An 18779-nucleotide genomic window follows, 5' to 3' on the forward strand; every position below is an offset into this window, starting at 1 on the left:
ACTATCTAATACAGTGATTTAAGATATAATAATTTCCCTTTCTTTGGTACTATATGAACTCTTATTTAAACACAAGAAGCCCTGGTAGTGTAGTGGTTAAGCACTCGGCTGCTAACTGAAAGGTTGGTGGCTCAAATCCACCAGACACTCCACAGGAGAAAGATATGGCAGTCTGCTTCTATAAAGATTACAGCCTTGGAAACCTTACGGGGCAGTTCTACTCTGTTCTATAGTGTTGCTATGAATCAGAATCAACTCAATGGCAATAGGTTTGGTTTTTTTTGGTACTTAGGTCAACATGATTAACTACAATTTTGTGCCCTTTCTAATTTTATTAATGTCTATTTTATATATACATATATATATATATATATTTTGGTTTACTGTATAACTTTTCTATATAACTATAAAAGGGGGAAAAGCTATCTAAACCAGTAAATAAACTCAAATTAACTTTTCCCAAAAGAATTTTAAGAAGCAAAACTTGCTGTAATATATGTCATTGTTGTTAGGTGCTACCAAGTTGATTCTGACTCATACAGACACACACACATATAACTTAGATCAGGTAACTGGACATATACAGATACATACCCAGTGCCAACGAGTTGATTCTGACTCATAGTGACCCTATAGGACAGAGCAGAACTGCCCCAGAGTTTCCAAGGAGCACCTGGCGGATTTGAACCGCCGACCCTTTGGTTAGCAGCCGTAGCACTTAACCACTACACCACTAGGGTTTCCGACAGAGGTGTATATACATATATACATACACACATATATATATATACACACACATGTTACTGACCAGCAGACTAACGGCTAGCTCTACTTACCTAGCTGTACTTTAAGAAGATTATACTGATCCTTGTGTTGCTGAATCTGAGATACTTGCTGTGTGACTGCTGTCTGCAGCTGTTCATTTTGACACTTTAATGTAGAAACCTGCTGCTTTAATTCCTCAAGCTGCAGGTCCTGTGAAACAAAATATAATTCAAGTGTTTTTAATTCATACTAATTACCATTGGGAAGCTGAACAAATTAAAAATTAGAGATTACTTTGGTTCAGGATGCTAAGGTACTCAACACTTCCAAAATTATCCAATAATTAAGCAGTGACACTTCAATATATGCACCAAGGCCAATTAACATGCAGCAGAACTATAAGATTTCAGTGAAGATCCCCCTCCCCCATTAATAAGTACTATGGCACAGCCTGTAATCTTACTGCAATTAAGGGGGAAAATCAAATTTAAAAACTCCATTTTATGTCCCATCAAACCATTTAAGAACTTTACACCAAACTATTTAAGAAACTTAGTGTATGTATGCACACATATATGCACCTATATTATCCTTACCACTGAGACAGTCACTGATCGATATGTAACACGATTAATGTAATCTTTATCACTAAATCACTGTACACCTTAAAAATGTTAAATGGCAAATGTTGTGTTTTATATATATACATACACACACACATATATTTATAAAAGCAAAAAAGACAATCATAGAATATTTTAGAAGATTCAAAAAAGAAAAAAGAGCTTACAACTCTCACCATCCTAATATAACTACAGTTGTAATTTGATACATTTATTTTCTTCTCATATCATCTAATCCATGTTTTTTAAGCTTGTCCTAATCAGTCCATCTATAATTTTGTAATCTTAAAATCACTACTACATCCTAATTTTTCCTTATTGACACATAGCTTTCATAATCGTAATTTTTAATGCTCACTAAATATCTGATCAAGTAGATGCAATATAGCTTACAGTCGATGTTTTTGACACCAAAGTTGCTTCTGACTTTTCAAAATGATAAATATCACTACAATGAGCCTCTTTAGTTCACACAGTTTTTTCTTTAAATTTTGAGGAATTTCCTTAGGAAGGATTCTCAGGTGTTATTCAAAGGATATAAGTATTTTATAGCTGTGCTTGTTGCCTAATTGTCAAGTAGCATTTTAAATGGTGAGAACATTTAAAATTAACATCTAATAAAGAGTCATTATAATAACTAAGGAGCTCTGGTAGCACAGCGGTTAAGAGCTATGGCTGCTAATCAAAGGGTCAGCAGTTCCAAATCCACCAGCCACTCCTTGGAAACCCTATGGGGCAGTTCTACTCTGTCCTGTAGGGTCACTATGAGTCAGAGCTGGCTCAAAGGCATCTAACAACAACAACATAATAACTAAGAGTCAAATAACTATTTTTTCCCCTTCCAAGTCAACTTTATTTATCAGCCCCAAGTATAGGCTGTACATCATATTTCAAGTATTTATTTTCCATTGCTCCAAAGCTATTACATTTCACCAACTGGAAATGATATCATATTTGTACCAAGATATTTTTTTTTTTATAGATGACTCAACAGCAATGGTTTTTTTCTTTATAGATGAAAAATCCTAACAACCACAGTTAGTCTGATGACTCCATTTTGATCATTCAAAGATGATTCTAATTTATTGATATGTTTGTTAACGGAAAAGCTAAGATTGAATGCTAAATATTTCACTATACTTTTACTCTTTCTTGAATTTTAATCTCAATAATGTATTCTACTATGGAAAATAAATCACACATAGACAGTTCTCAATTTATAGGGTTCCACCATTAAGCCTATGTTCTTACTTGACCCATCAGCCACAAGATGTATACAATGAGCAGGTGGGGGTAGAGGGTGGTACAGGTAAGGGGATAATACAACCTGCCTCACAGGGACTGCCACCATTGTATTTTTTATGACACTGGAATTTTAACAATATCAATGATCTCATTTTCCAGATAACACAAATCTAGAATTTCCAGCACTTACTAGAATTCACCTAAAGATATATACCATGAAAATGAGGAGAGGTTAAATGAAAAAACAAAACCCCCAAGAAGAGCATTGTAAAAGAAAGTAATGCAAGGTTTATGGTGCTCAACAGAATGCAAATAATGGAGGTTCACAAGTATCCTACAAAAAAAATATCAATTGACTGACTTCGAAAATGTAGTTTCAACTTAGCCCCAAATTTTTCTTCTCTAACCCAATATCATCTATTCAGTCATCTAAAACAGAAACCTAGGGATCATATTTGACCTTTCTGCTCCCTCACCCTCATCCAATCGTTACCAAGTCCTGCCAGTTTTATCTTTAGTTTCCACATTATCAAATTAGTTCCCTTTACACAACATATCACGAGCTTTTAGAGTCCCAGTAATCTATCTCTATTTGAATTCCTGTTCCATCCATTACTGAGTGACCCATGGCAAGTTTAAATTCTCTAAGTCTCAGATTCCTCATCTATTTTAAACTGGAGACATTAACTACTTTGTAGTGATGTTGTGAAAGCTAAATGAGACAGCGTCTAAAATGTGCTTAGCGAGCACCTTGACAGAGTAAACAACAAACAGTAGCTATTATTATCATTACTGCCCCTATCAGTGCCCTACAACAATACTGCAATGATGCTGAGGATGGTGCAGGACCGGGCAGTGTTTCCTTCTGTCGTTCACGGGGTCTCTTATCTGTCGGAGCTGACTCAACAGCATATAACAACATCAGCGTCCTAATTTTCCTCCCTCGCTTACTACAACAATCTCTTTCTTGGCCTCCCTCCCCCAGCCTTGTCCCTCAAATTTCTCCTTTACACAGCTGCAAGAAAGTTCTACGTAAGTGCCAGTAAAGTTAAATTCAAACAAATCATGCTGTCTGTCATCTCCTTCTGCTGTTCCCTACCTCTCCTTTCGCCTAGCTTACTCCTAATTCATCCTTTCAGGACTCAGCTTCTCTGCTTTCCCAAGCCCCTGTTCCTATCTAGCTAAGTTAGGGGCCTCTCAGTAATACCATAATACCTTCAATTACCTCTATCGCTGGACTTAATTAATCTATTTATGGGTTTATCTCCCCATAAAACTGTGATATGGGACCATGTCTGATTCATGTCTGTACTCACAGCATCCTGCACAGTGCTCAGCACATATTAAGCGCTCAGTTTGCTGAATATGCAGATGTTTTTGATTTAGAAAAAAAATGAATTTTATTTTCTGTATCTTCTTTCATTTGAAGTGCCAGGGAAATTTCTCCACTAAAGCAAAATGAGTCAGTATATCATAAAGTATGTATAATTCATTATGACTTACCTGCTCGCGAATCATATTTTTATAGTGAGTCACAATACTGTCATGCTGTTCTAATGTTTTCTTCACCTCTTCTTCTTTCTTATCTTCTTCACTGGACTTATAAATAGCCTTAGTTATAACACCTGTAAAAGAAAGAAAGAAAGCTTACTTAAAATTTGTTTTAAGAAGGAAACCATTCTCAGAGAAGAAACTAGTCTACAGGGTTAATAGCCTACACAAACCATGGCCTCATCTATCCTGAGACCAGAAGAACTAGATGGTGCCTGGCTACCACTACCTACTGTTTTGATCAGGGGCACAATAGATGGACCCTGACAGAATGGGAGAAAAACATGGAACAGAATTCAAATTCTTAAATAGTTCTGACTTACTGGACAAGTTGAGACTAGAAGGCTCCCTCAGACTATCGTCCTGAGTTACTCTTTAAACTTGAACCAAAACTATCCCCTGGGGTCACCTTTTAGCAAAAATAACAGATTGGCACACAAAATAAAGGATATTATCCATGAGTATGGTGCTGTATTAAAATACCATCTACATGAGATCAAAAGGTGATCAATTACTGTAAAGCAAAAATGAGAAAGGGGCAGGGAAACTAGAGTACAGGAAATGGAACAACCAGAACGCAACTAAAGAGAAGGCTGACACATTATGAAAAATGTAACTCATGTCACTGAAGAAACTGTCAAATGGAAACGATAATTTGCTGTGCAAACTCTAACTGAAAACACAAAATACTATTTAAAAAATTTGTCTTAAATATTTTAGATACTATTTTATTATTAAGAGTTACTCAGTAATAACATATGGCCTAACTCCCTGACAGATATGAAATCTTTCCAGTCTTAGTTAAAGTCAAAAGTCCTTCAATGAACTGCAAGACTAATAGAGACAGGAAAAAAAACAACAACAACAAAAAAACCTACTTTTAGGCTTGTCATATAATCTGCCATGTCCAGAAAATATATACACAATATAATCATAGGTACTTTCTAATAAATATCAATACAAAGCTTTTAGTCTTACCTTCAAGTTCTTTTACTAGCTTCGTAAACTCATGATCAAATATCATGTATTCTGGACTGGGAAAGTTTGGCTGGGGTTTCTGAGATGCTCTGGAATACAACTCATGTTTGCTAATAAATCCTAGTTTCTCTATGAAATTCTCTTTGCCAATCCTCTTCTCTATAAGTTGTTTTAGTTTCTCCCTACAGAGATAAGCATATTGAGATGTCTAAGAAAAACAGCCATAACAAAACATAAAAGCTTGGTCTACATTATACTTTAGCCAAACAAACAAAAAGATCATTCTCTCTTGATGCTATTAGCAAGTCATTTTCCCCTAGTATTTTCCCCTCACTTACTTCCTGTAGCTCTCAAGTGAATTATCATTGAAGTAAATCGAAATGCCCAACAGAAGTGCACATAAGCCTTGGACTAACTGTTCTTCCTCTCCAAGATTTTCTGCAATTTGTCCCGTAAGCTGAAATCTTTGTTAAGGAGGCTAATGGCCATAATACTGCTAGAATACTTTATTTTGTAATTTGAATTTGACATGTATTTCATGTTCTTACAAAAAATCTCATATATAGTCTAATCCAATATAAGACATAAGTAATAGTGCACACACACACACACCTTATGCAAGTATTATTACCACCTTAACAGTTTTAAAAGTTGCAACACAAGTACGATGGTAGAGTACTCAAACATTTTGGGCACAGAACTACTTCTAATTGGGAGGAAAAATTGAAAAAGGTAAACAATAAATACTTGTATGTGTCTTACTAAAACATAAAGGATACAAATGGAACATTGGCTGAATTGTGAAGAAAATGCGTTACTGCGATGGGGCAGTTGCTTAACCAGGTACAAAGCAACATTAATAATCCAACTCTTGTCTGTATTTTGCTTCCCTGAAATAGATAAATTCACAAAAATCTCTTTCCATTCATGTTTCAGTTTTTTCAAACTTAAAGTTGCACTAAGATCTCTCTTCATCATAAAAAGCTTATGAAAGGTGTCAGAAATTCAGATTAAAAAAATTGAACAAGGGAATGCATTCTTGCGTCCTCCATAGGCTGCACTTTAAAAAAATAAAAAAAGAGCAGAAATTAGAATTGATCCGCGTTCATAAGGATGTAATGCGTTACCTAAAATACTATTAGAAAAACCTGGTCTGCTAAAGAGAAATTTTATGATGCGGATGCTTTAAAAAAAAAAAAAAAACAATCCAAAAAGACTTTGCAACAACATAAATTTGCCTGACACATTTGGTAATAATGTTGCTAGAATTTTAAAAACAAGTTCCTGATAAAAAGACAAATTCTTCCTCCTTCAAAAAATAATATACAAAGAAATAATTTCCTGAATTATTTAGTCAAATTCCATGAGCGAATATACTCTCTACCAAGAAAATAAACAAACTATGTTATAAACATTCCAGATAATGAGAATTCACAAAAATAATCAAGGAAAACAAATTTTTAAAAAATTAGCTAAGTACCCCAAACCACTAATTATATTGCTGCCAAGTACAGTTAAACTACACTGGAAATTAGCATGTTCATCAAAATTACCCATTTTCTAAATTTTAATACAACATAAGGAGATCTCCTATGTGGAATATTCTCTTAGTTTATAATATTGCCATTGCCCTTATTTATATTACTATAACCTTTATTTTTTTTTAAGAAAAGCACAGCTTGTTCGATATAAAATAATGGGAAATAGCACAGTAATGCATCACTTTGGGGTAATTTCAGGAAATATTCAAAATACAATTATTCAAAGATCTAGTCAGGGAACGGATTTAAAGTAACCATCACTGTGTTTGGCACAATGGTCTACACTACTCAGACCTCTCTAATTATAGCAACCTTCAATATGCTGACCTCTCTATAATCTATTTTCAAGCATATTAATATTGAATTAAAGAAGTTCAAACTAGACCTCTTCAAATGCTTTGCCAAGTAAGTATTAACTAGCATGGATTTAGTTTTTACACGATACATTATTTTTTCTTCCTTGCCTCTGTGTTACTATTGTGTATCATCTTGTTACTCATGTGTCATGGATTGAACTGTGTACCCCCAAAATATCTGTCAACTTAGCTGGGCCATGAGTCCCAGTATTGTGTGATTGTCCACCATTTTATGTGATTTTCCTATATGTTGTACATCCTATCACTTTGATGTAATAAAATGGATTAATGGCAATTATACTGATGAGGTCTACAAGATTAGGTAGTGTCTTAAGCCAGTCTCTTCTGAGATATAAAAAAGAAGCAAGCAGAGAGACATGGGGACCTCATACCACCAAGAAAGCAGCGTGGGGAGCACAGCACGTCTTTGGACCTGAGGTTCCTGGGCTGAAATGCTCCCAGACCAAGGGAATATTGATGACAAGGACCTTCGTTCAGAGCCAACAGACAGAGAAAGCCTTCCCCTGTAGCTGGTGCCCTGAATTCTGACTTCTAGCCTACTGGACTGTGAGAGAATAAACTTTCCTTTGTTAAGGCCATGCACTTGTGATATTTCTGTTACAGCAGCACTAGATGACTAAGACACTATGTAAACTGAAAAGTTAAAAAATACGTAGTTATTCTCAATCGACTATGTGCTGAATAAACCTTAAAACTGCTCAAGTTAAAAATGCAAATGTTTTGTAGATTTCTCCTATTTATCTGTGTTTATTATTATTCAAAATAACAGTGTGCATGTACCATATATACGTACATTGTATACACAAGAGTATCCTATCAAATCACTGAGCAAACCAAAACAGAATTAGATTCAAAGTATGTCCTTTGGGGTCTAATTGAAAGATAAGAAGAGCAAATTTGAACATAACCAGTTAGAAGAGAGAACAGAACAGAACATTTACAATAGCAAGAAAAAAGACAGTCAGGAATGAACCTAGCTAAGAAGATACAAAATCTAAACGAAGAAAATTTTAAAATACTCTTGAAGGGCAAGAAAGTAGACATAAATTAATAGGAAGACACCATGTTTTACACAGGAAAACTTAGTACCACGAAGAGGTTAATTCTAAGTTAGTTTGTAAAATTCATGTGCACGAAATAAAAATATCAACAGGCATTTTTTTCCCCCTGAAACTAAACAACCTGATTCTCAAGTTCTTATGGAAAAATAACAAGCAAGAATAACCACAGAAGCTATGGGAAAAAAAAAAAAATGTAATTCTGGGAAACTAGCTTTTGAACAGATAGGAATCAAGAGATAGATCAGAAAGTTCAGATATGAACCTATATACATGAGAATTTAATACATGAAAAAGGTAGCATATAGTAACCATTAGTGGGTTACAGAGGAGACGTGAAAGAGTGTGGGGACAACTAGATAGGTATCTAGAAAAAAGATCAGCTGTCCTTATATCACACAGTTCATCAAGAAAAATGGAACAAAAATGTAAATGCAGAAAATGAAACCAAGAAGTATGAGATGAAAACACAGGCCAATTCCTCGGAATCTTGAAGTTGGGAAGGCTTTTCTACACATGGCTTAAAATGCAGACGTCACAAAAGAGAAGTCTGATAAATTAGACCATATGTGGCAAAAAGAAACAAAAAAACCCCTCAAAACAAACAAAAAACTTCACAAAAGCCCCCAACCCAAAACAAAACACCAAAATCAAGAAACAAATGGCATACCAGGAAACAAATATTTGTAACTCATAAGGGGTTAAACTCTCTAATATAAAATGGGTTATCTATAAAACAAGAAATTATTAATGATCCAATAGACAAGTGGGCAAACGAAATGCAATATAAGAAAGGAGAATTCACAAATTTCAAACGGCCTATAAACATATGAAAAGCAATTCAATCTCTTAGAGAAATGTAAATTAAAACTCACTGAGATACCATTTTTCACCTCAGCAGACTGGCATAAATCCAAAATGTCTGACAACACGCCGTTGACAAGGCTGTGGGGAAACAGGTACTCCAGTACACCGCAAGCTTACACACTGCTAGTGGAAGTGCAAAATGAAGCCAAGTGAAAAAGCTCCAGGTGCAGAACAACGGGTATGCACTGAAAACCACTTGAAGACTAGCAAAAATGAGTAACAGAAGGTAGGGAACTAGGACAGAGGTAGGACTAGGGTTTCTATTATTGTATACCTTTTTACATCCTTTTGATTTCTAAACCATGGTATTTTGTTACTCATTTCAAAAACTAAATATATATTTTTAAAGAACTGAAGCTTTAATTCTAAGAAGGGCACTATAGTATCAGTGAAAAGGATATTTGGTTGGAAGGTAGATCAAATCTTCTACTGTTCTACCTTGTACAAATTCAATATGCTGCCTGGCCCCCAATTTCCTAATTTAGTAAACAAGAGACAGTTGGATTAAATGATCTCAAACAAAGAGGTTAAGAGCATAGGCTCTGAAGCCAGAATGCCTGGATTTCTATCCAGGTTCTACAATTCAATAGCTGTGAAACCTGAGGCAACTTAACTTTAAGTTGGGGTAATAGTTAATACCTATCCCACAGGGTTGCTAAGTGGATTAAATGGGTTCATACATGTAAAGAGGTTAGAGTACACACACATGTCGTTGTGTAAGGGCCCTACAAATGTTCTTTATTATTACCATTCCTTAGTAAGTGTGCTACAAATGTCCTTAGCTATTATTATCATTCCTTCTAGCTGTGCAATTCTATGATTGTACAAATTAGCATATTAAAAGCAGAGTCAATGCCCCAAATTTAAAATAGAAGGCAGAATAAAATTTGAACCCGGACAAGGAAAAATATACATATATAATTGCTGGAATAATTTTTTTTTTAAACTTCAGTGACATACAGGCAGTCCTTGCTTTGTGCTATGTTAACATAAGCTTATGCATCTTGGAACCATGCAAAATGAGGACAGTCTGCGATATGCTTTTGTGCAGATTATATTTTTCTGATGTTCATCAAGCTATGATTTCTACTTGAAAAAAATGGGAGATAATTCAATGTCCAAAAAGAAACAGATGGCTAACTAGTCTACGGTATCTATTTAGTGAAATATGCAATCATATAAACTGATGTTAATCTAGAGTTTAATAACACAGAAAATGCTTATAAGAAAAAACACAGAATAAAATGGAATCTAATGTATGATCACTGCTATGTAAATGAACAGTACAGAAAAAAGGGATTGAAATCTTAAAAGTGATGGATATTCTACTTTTTACTTTTCTAGAATTTTCAAAATGCAAAGAAAAAACTATTAGCTAGTAAAAAAGATAAACACATGAAAAAGGTTTAAAAGAACATAAATGATATAGTATTTGTTATATCTGTATACACACAAACATTATATATAGTAATGCCAAGAAGAAGATCAATCCAATGAAATCCTGATCTATCCCTAAAATTAGAAATTGAGCAGTAGAGGCTATCGAAACATTCTACATGTATATCCATCATTCTTACGAATTCTTTGCAAGATAAGAAAGCCATGCCCCACATTCTGACTAAAGCTACACTCAGTTGTTTAGATGTTTAAATCAAGAAAAAATACACACGTCTTCCCAGTCCCCAAGAGTGTGCAGACCACTGAGGGTGACTTAGAAAAACAAATAGAGGCTGACATGATAGTTTCGGAGCATTCTGGGGGTCCAGTAACTATATAAACCACAGATTTTAAAGGATGGAGAAGAATCACAAACAAAATAAAACTGAATCATATTATCTTTAACATAAGCTTATTATGTTTTCCCCTACTGCATTTTCTAAATAAAAATTCTCTTATTCCTACTTTGTACATTTCCATTTTAGTATTTTTGCAGCGTTTATTAAAAAATATGAAAAGCTAACATTTTCAACTTTTAGTGTTCAAGTATTAAAATGAGGTTCTAGAGTGGCTGGCTGTCTCTGGGGATAGTGAATTAATAGGAAAGGGACATGATGGAATTTTCTGGGATTATGAAGATGCTCTATATTTGTTTTGGGTGGTGGTTACCAAGGTGTATTCAACACTCACAACTCATCAGACTGAACACAAAGGGCATATGCATTATCATTTATATGACTGACATGTGGACTTATAAAATACTTTCTCTAATATAAAAAATTCTCAGGCTAAAGCTACAGTTAAAACTATGTTAAATCATGTTCAGACACAAAAATACAATTCTTAAGAGAACTTTGGTTATTACTACTCACACCATACAATTAAATTACATGCTCAAACATGGATATTAAAGTATATTCCTCTTTGCCAAACAAACAAAAATCCACACACACAAAAAAACCCCAAAGCAAACACAAATAACACCACCCACCACAAACACATCAAAACCGAATCCTCAATAGCAGATGCAGCATATGGGTTATACCTAGAATAATCCACAATATTTAATTTAAAATATTTCAAATTAGAAAATTATACTTACTACTGCACATTCGAAACAATCTAAGCAAAATGGTCATCACATTCTTTCACATACTGATTAACTGAATACAAACCTTTAACTCTAAATCTTACTTCCTTTTGAAAGGCTTCAGGAGAAATAAAGAAGCGAGTTTGGGAAAACAAAAGAAGGAAAAAAAAAAAGAAAACCCCAAACCCCGAACCAAGGAATTCCAGAAGTGCGAGCATCCCCGGAGGAAGCACGAGTATAGCTTCAGATTCCTATTCCCATAGTCCTCAGTAACACCGCTACAATATCCCAGGGAGAAAAATCAGAGAGCAAATTATGACAGAAATAAATTTGCTGACACATGAAAGTGTAAGTAGAACATAACTTCAAACAAGCAGTTAAAAAAAACAATCAGCAAAACCCCAGACACAGAAAAAGCCTTGCTTGAAAGAGGAAAATGCCTAAGCTTCATCAGGTGATACATACCCGTCTGTTGATCTTATCACCCTGCAAATTATATATTAAAAATTATTCATAAATATTACTACTTTAGGAAAATTTAAATCTAGAAAAAAAATCCCTCAAATACTTTTTTCCATAATCTTTTTACAAACACAAGCCAATAATTTCGGACAAGATAGTTCTAATCTTTTATTATAAAAAAATGAGTACACGTTTTAGGGGATACCAATTGCCATTGAGTCGATTTCGACTCATAGCGACCCTGTCTGATTTTAGGGGAGAAACTATAATTTTTCATTAGTAACATTCAGTTATGTAGCGTGGAAAAGACACCATCATCTTGAGGATTGCTCATTACTCATGAATTTTAATTACTATGTTCTGTGGTGACTGTGATCAGACAGTTAACTACTGCTTGGTTTAAGAAAAGCTTTTTTCAACAGACTGCAAAATAAGAACCTCGTGATGCCAAGTATTAAGTAAGTAAAGATATGAATATTTTGGGGGTAGTCTTCTTAATCACTAAAGATAAATGACAAATCAAAGATAAAATAATTTTTCAATCAAAATAAGTTGATTACAAACAAGATCCAACTCCCTCTTCATTATAATTAATTTCAGAGCTTTCATTTGATTTCCTATGGTGGCACTGATACTTCTTGAAGGAGTATACTGATAAAAGCTCAGAACAAGGAACAATTCAGTGACTGTGCTAAAATTAAAAACTAAAAAATAACACGATATGTTATCACAGGGAGGAGGTTGGACAATAGCAACTTTAGTTATTCAAATTTTTACTCTCCCTGACTGACCCTGAATGTTGATGACTTTATAGTTTTGCTAAAGCATGAACTTGAATTGTCTAGCAGCAAGGGTTGCACAAGTGGGCAAATCATCTAATAGTAAGTGTCATTCCCAAACACCAGGCACTTCCATAAAGCTTTGTCATTTCCTTAAGAGGCTAAAGGAATGGGAAATTTTTTAGTTAGGTTTTTCTACAGCTTACTGGGTAAATTATATACCTTGGGGATTTGAGTATTTGCGATCTCACAAACATCAAGGGCTATACCATATATATAATCTATGGACTGGAATTTTATCTTTGTTTTCTGGACTATTAATTGCTCTGTGGAATGAGAGGGAGGGAGGTACAAGCTAAGAACCGCCTTATTCTGTTCCCTCTCATAAACTGACCTGAATTCAGCTACTGAGAAGAAAGAGAAAATGACATGCAGGAACGCTGAGGATGATTTCAAAAGAAAACCGAAAAACACAACAGAACAAAAAAATGCCCAGAACATGTGTTTCCATCATGACGTAGACCTTACGGAGCCCTGGTGGCACAGTGGTTAAGAGATACGGCTGCTAACCGAAAAAAGGTAGACAGTTCAAATACACCAGCCACTGCTTGGAAACCCTATGGGGCAGTTCTACTCTGTCCTATAGGGTTGCTAAGAGTTGGAACCGACTTGATGTCAACAGGTTTGGTTTTTCGGTTTGGTAGACTGTATAATTATTTGGTAAAAACATCCCTGCTTTTTCTCCATAAAACTGACTCTGGTTATAATCAACTAATAAGCACGTAAGTCCTCTCTTTCCTTGTTCATTTGCATCTACTAAGGATATTCCTATATCCTTGTATCAGTGACATCAAAAATGTATAGCCAAATTTCTTTTCTCCTTAGGGAAGTTGCATGTAATACTTTACCTGTGAAAGGATGTTGGTGCACTGTTGCAGTAAAGAAACTGGAGGGTTGCCGATACTTGTAGCAAGTTGAACCCTGAGCAACTGTTCTTTCTGGATAGCATTTTCTTGCAAAGCATGGGCAAGGGCCACAGCAGCACACCAGTTTGAAAGTGAATCAGTAGAAAACAGACCTCCACATAATAACTGACCAGCTGAGACTGAATTTCCTGTTGCTACAAAGATGGCGGGCAGATGATGATATATTAGATTTCTACTGTGTGAGTAGACTAAATAAAAAAAGTGACTGTTTTCTATACATGCAAATGGTATGAAATACTATTTAAAACTTGTTAATAGTGTTAAGTAACATTTGCAAAATAATAAAAGTCTGCTTTCCAAAACAAAATGAAAAACCAGAGAAAGGTATTTTGGAAAAGCAGAAGAACAAAGATATATTAGAAGATACTTTAGGCATCAAATTGATGATGGTAATATTCCAGAAAATTATTAGCTTGATTAAAATCTACATTTCTAAGGCAAATTCAAGGATATGTCACATTAAAAATTATTCCACTACATCCAGGGTCCTATATTTTCATTTACTTTGAACATGAATTTTGGTAAAATATAATTAAGTTGTAAAATTTTGACCAACCCCACCGCCCCCCACAATTTATGTTATGAAAATGAGTGCTACTGATCTTTGCAAAAGAACTCAGACTGCTCTTAAGTTTAAAGTTAACAAAGGTATATATTTAAAGAATTTATCTAGGTAAAATGAAATATTTAAAGAGTCATGAAAGAGGCTATGACTCTAACCTATACTAGAAAACTAGAACAAAAAGTTAATTTGATTTAATAAGATTTATTGTCAGAGTGGTAATTACTATTAACAGCAGTTTCTACTATTGGGGTAAGTGTTTTACATACGTAATTGCATTAATCCTCACAATATTCCCAGTGAGGGGTCATCCTCACACACTGACCAGTATCATTATCCCCACATAACGCGATGAGGCTCAAGTAAATAACTTGTCCAAAGTTATACAGTAAAAAAAATGGAAATGCTACAGTGTAAACTCTGGTCTGACTCCAAAGCCTGTTCTCTAAATTTATCTTTAGGCTTTGGAATTCAGAATTCTTTTCTAAGCATACAAAGTACTTTGGGCTAACACATTCAGAAAAAGATTCAACTAAAAGCTTTAAAAACAAATATTTACTTTTTAAAACAGAAACCAGAACTAAATTATTTACCATCAATGGTGGAAGGCAGGAGTGTTGACACAATTTCTCCTTGTCCTTTTTGGTTTTTATATAAGAAGCACTGGAAACAATAGAGAACGGCACAACGCAATACAAACGGCTGCCTTTCATTAACCATGGACATGAGAAGTACCACAATTGCTGGTCTGTTGCATTTAAAAACAAAAGAATAAAATGAAATATTACAACCCAAGAAAACAAATCAATAACTAGTTATTTTTGTTGACGGAAGAACCAGAGCCAGGATACCAGTAAGTATTTTCATCTCCATTTCACAGAAAAGGAAACTGTAGCTCAGAGATGTGAAGTCATGTGTGTGCTTAAGGCACAAAGCTAGGACAGGGAAGAGGTGATATCTGAACCCAAATATCTAAATTTCAAAGACCACACACTTTTAAAACACCAACATATTTATCTTGTCAGATAATTTCTCTAGTTTAAAAACACCACGGAACTTCTTAAAACAAGAAGGTGTACGTATAAGATATAATAAGAATCCAAAGTAATTTTTCATTTCCTCAGAGGAATCTCAATACTTCTTTTCCTACCTCGGTGGGTTTGAAGGTGCATTTACAGAAGCAAAGTAGTCTTGGTTTACTAGGCAACCCCGAATAACTTCTGATACAGTATTAATGGTCTGTTGAGGAAAAAAAAAAACATGTAGAGAAAGTAAGTCAAGGAAGGAAACCTGTTTTCAAAGAAAGAAAATGTTATATCCTTCTGATTTTTGTGTTTAAATGTCAAAATTCAGACACCAAAAAATCAGTGATAGTATTACTCTTGTAACACTTTCTCTAGATAAAATTTTAAAGAGTAGACTTCCAATTAAAATAACACTTGACCATATGCATTTAGTTCTTCTACCTCCCAAAACTTGTCAAAATAATGGTAAAGGATTTTCTTACTTTAATATTATCCTACAAGGGAAAAAGAGAAAAGGAGATGAGATATTTTAACAAATTATTAGATAGAAAGCAGGCAGCGGATAGAGGTAACCTATTTCTCAGAGTGGTAAAAATAACAATCTAAGTGTCGGTGGAATGGAATATCAATGGGACGTGAGTCATTTTATCCTGCTGAACCATGAGAGGCTCAAACTTCTGAGCACCCAGCATTAGGAAGGTGGAGGTGGTAGCGGGGGGAGCTCAAGCAGAGTCAAAACTAGAAGAACTAGTTAAAAGTCTATTCATAGATCACCCTTACCCCCATCTCATTTCAGGTCTTTCCCCTAGACCACAGGAGACCAGAGGTTTGTTCTCTAGAGAAAATGAACAACAAAAACTCCGTACTTGGGCATACCAGACAGAGCAGAGAACTGGGGTGAGGTGTGGGGCTGAAAACGGAGACAATTCACAGTTTAAACTGTGGAACTCCCAGTTCCTGTTTCTGATTTACTTGCAGGCAAGGGACTGGAGAAGTCCTCTCTGGAGAAACTAAATGGTCCCAGAGAAAATACCTGCCAACACTGATACTTAGAGTCGAACGAAAAGAGTGGCCTGTACCTGATACGCATTCTGTAAAGACCACCAGTCCACAAGCCCCTTCTGCACTTAGTGCAGCTTTTCAGTGCCTTACTCAAATGTGAAAGAATAATTAAGAATGAGAAACACTTGAAGAAAAGTTTCTGATGAGAATATACACAGGCCAAATCAAATAAAGAGAAAAACAGAAACCCAGAGGAAATGGCAAAGGTAAAGAAATCGATGTCAAAAAACTAAAATTAATAATATTCTCAGAGAAATAAGAGAATCTATTTCTAGGAAATAAGAAGAGGATGCTTTAAAATAAAATCAGAGAACAAAGCCACTCTAATTTAAAAATCTAACAAATTAAAAATTCTAAGGATGAAGATGAACCCTTTAAAAAAAATGGAATAAAAGGACAAACTAGGTCCAGAAAATCCAGCAATCAAGAGTTTCAGAAAGAGAACAGAAAAGAGGAAATTCTCAAGGAATAGCAAAAACGTTCTTAGAACTGGAAGACATATGTCTCCAGCTTGAAAAGGCCAGTGAGTGCCAAAAACAACCGAAAGGGCGGGGAAAAATTCCACTATATGGCACATCATCAATAAATTTCAGAAAATCAGAAATGAAGATCTCAAAAGTTTCTACAGAGAAAAAGAAAGTTACATAAAAAGGATGCAGACTCAGTGTATCTTCAGACTTCATAAAAACAACACCGGGACAATGTTTTCAAAGTTGAGTGTTAGTGACTTTCCACCTTGAATTCCATATCTAGCCAAACATTAAATAGCTACAAAGGCAGAGGAACGACATTTTCAGACATGCAAGGGCTAAAATCAAATTCTATTCCCATTTACCCTTTTTCAGGAAGTTAAACAAGATAATGAACCAAGGCGGGGGTGGGGGGTGGGGGGAAGGGGGGTAGATATGGGACATACAAAATGGAAGAATCCAAGTCAAGAAAGATGTAAATGGAAATTCCAGGAGGATGATAAAGGAAAGTCCCAGAACAAGAGCAGAGCAGCAGAACTAGTGAACAATCAGCCCAGACTGGAGCAGGAAGATGGAGAGCTTCTGGAAGAAGGTCTGGGCGGAAAGGGATGATGGGTTAAACACATTATAGTACTGATAATGCAGAGATACATAGAAAACCAGTCAAAACAAACAAACAAAAAAAAAACACAATTATAAGTCAGGAAAGAGAAAGAGAGATATCTATCTACCTACTTATCTGTAAAAGATACAGCAAATGAATTAAAGGGTAGCCGATTCCTTATCAAAGTAAAGTGAACTACCTAAACAGATGTGAACAGCATTAGTTTGGCTGTAAAAAATATAAAGCCTGAATTTTAAGACAAATATGAATTCTATTCAAACAATCCTGGGGTGACAGGAGGAAGTCAAGTGGGAGGGATACGGGGGGAAGAATGAAATCTTCATCTACAGAGACGGAAAGTAAATATTTAAAACTCATAAGTCAAGGAACAGTAGTAAAAACTGTTTAGGGAATGCCTTAATTTACCTCAGTCAGGATATCAGCAGGAACCCCAGTAGCCATAAGGATAGTGCAAAGCTGCTGCAATAACCGACACTGGAACATAGCCTTCTGGCAGCTACTGGTAGCACCGGGAGGGTTGGTGGGAGATACCAGTACACGAACAAGCTTCAAGAAAAAGAGAGAGAGAAAAAAAAATCTTTTAAAGATCTGAAAAGGTTCGCAGCAGATCTGATCTATGTGAACAAGAAATCTTTGTGAAGGATTCCCTCACCTGCCCAGCCTAATTTACATGTTCTTTCCTTGGTGTTCCCATGGCAATAATTCAGTCATGGTACATATTACATTATGCTACTTGCTTTAGTTCCTGTCTCCTTCAGGTGACTGGGAACTCCCAGAAAGCGGACACTGCCTTGGTCATTTTTGTATCCCAAACAACAAGCATGGTATTTGTAACATGGCACACATTCCACAGATAAGCAAGTAAAGATGTTATAGGGTGGCAGGTTTCTTACTGAAGTAAAGATGAATTATCTAAACAGAATGGCCTTAAGTGTGGTAAGTTTTCTCTGAGCTAGAAATACTTAAAGAGAAGCTACAACTAACTTGGAGATGTGGTAGAAAATTTGTGCATTAGGCAAGGAGTTGGCCTTGCTGGTTCTTAAACCAAAAAAAAAAAAAAAAATTTTTTTTTTTTTTTTTGACTCATAGCGACCCTACAGGACAGAGAACTGTCCCATAGGGTTTCCAGAAGCAGCCTGCCACGTCCTTCTCCTTCTCCTGTGGAATGGCAGGTGGGTTCGAACCACTGACGTTTTGGTTAGCAGCCAAGCGCCTGACGGATGCACCACCAGGGCTCTTAATGCTTATTAAATCCCTAAGAGTCTATAATCCTATG

At 35.3% G+C, this 18779-nt stretch overlaps 1 protein-coding gene across 3 annotated transcripts in view; it reads right to left on the bottom strand.

Annotated features, from left to right (window-relative positions):
* USO1 (USO1 vesicle transport factor) overlaps nucleotides 1-18779 on the bottom strand; it is a 119184-nt gene that overhangs the window by 21329 nt on the left and 79076 nt on the right. For 2 of the 3 annotated variants that reach the window (XM_010594130.3, XM_064285690.1), the window contains 10 exons: nucleotides 17909-18049; nucleotides 15472-15560; nucleotides 14915-15069; nucleotides 13682-13893; nucleotides 11998-12018; nucleotides 5942-6052; nucleotides 5501-5619; nucleotides 5163-5344; nucleotides 4137-4258; nucleotides 837-975 (listed from right to left, as the gene is read on the bottom strand). In XM_010594130.3, coding sequence (XP_010592432.1) covers nucleotides 837-975; nucleotides 4137-4258; nucleotides 5163-5344; nucleotides 5501-5619; nucleotides 5942-6052; nucleotides 11998-12018; nucleotides 13682-13893; nucleotides 14915-15069; nucleotides 15472-15560; nucleotides 17909-18049 — 1291 coding nt within the window. The remainder of the gene's footprint in view (nucleotides 1-836; nucleotides 976-4136; nucleotides 4259-5162; nucleotides 5345-5500; nucleotides 5620-5941; nucleotides 6053-11997; nucleotides 12019-13681; nucleotides 13894-14914; nucleotides 15070-15471; nucleotides 15561-17908; nucleotides 18050-18779) is intronic. The other variant, XM_003414145.4, reaches the window with a different exon arrangement.

This window comes from Loxodonta africana, chromosome 5 (assembly GCF_030014295.1).
Source record: "Loxodonta africana isolate mLoxAfr1 chromosome 5, mLoxAfr1.hap2, whole genome shotgun sequence".
Classification (NCBI taxonomy): domain Eukaryota; kingdom Metazoa; phylum Chordata; class Mammalia; order Proboscidea; family Elephantidae; genus Loxodonta; species Loxodonta africana.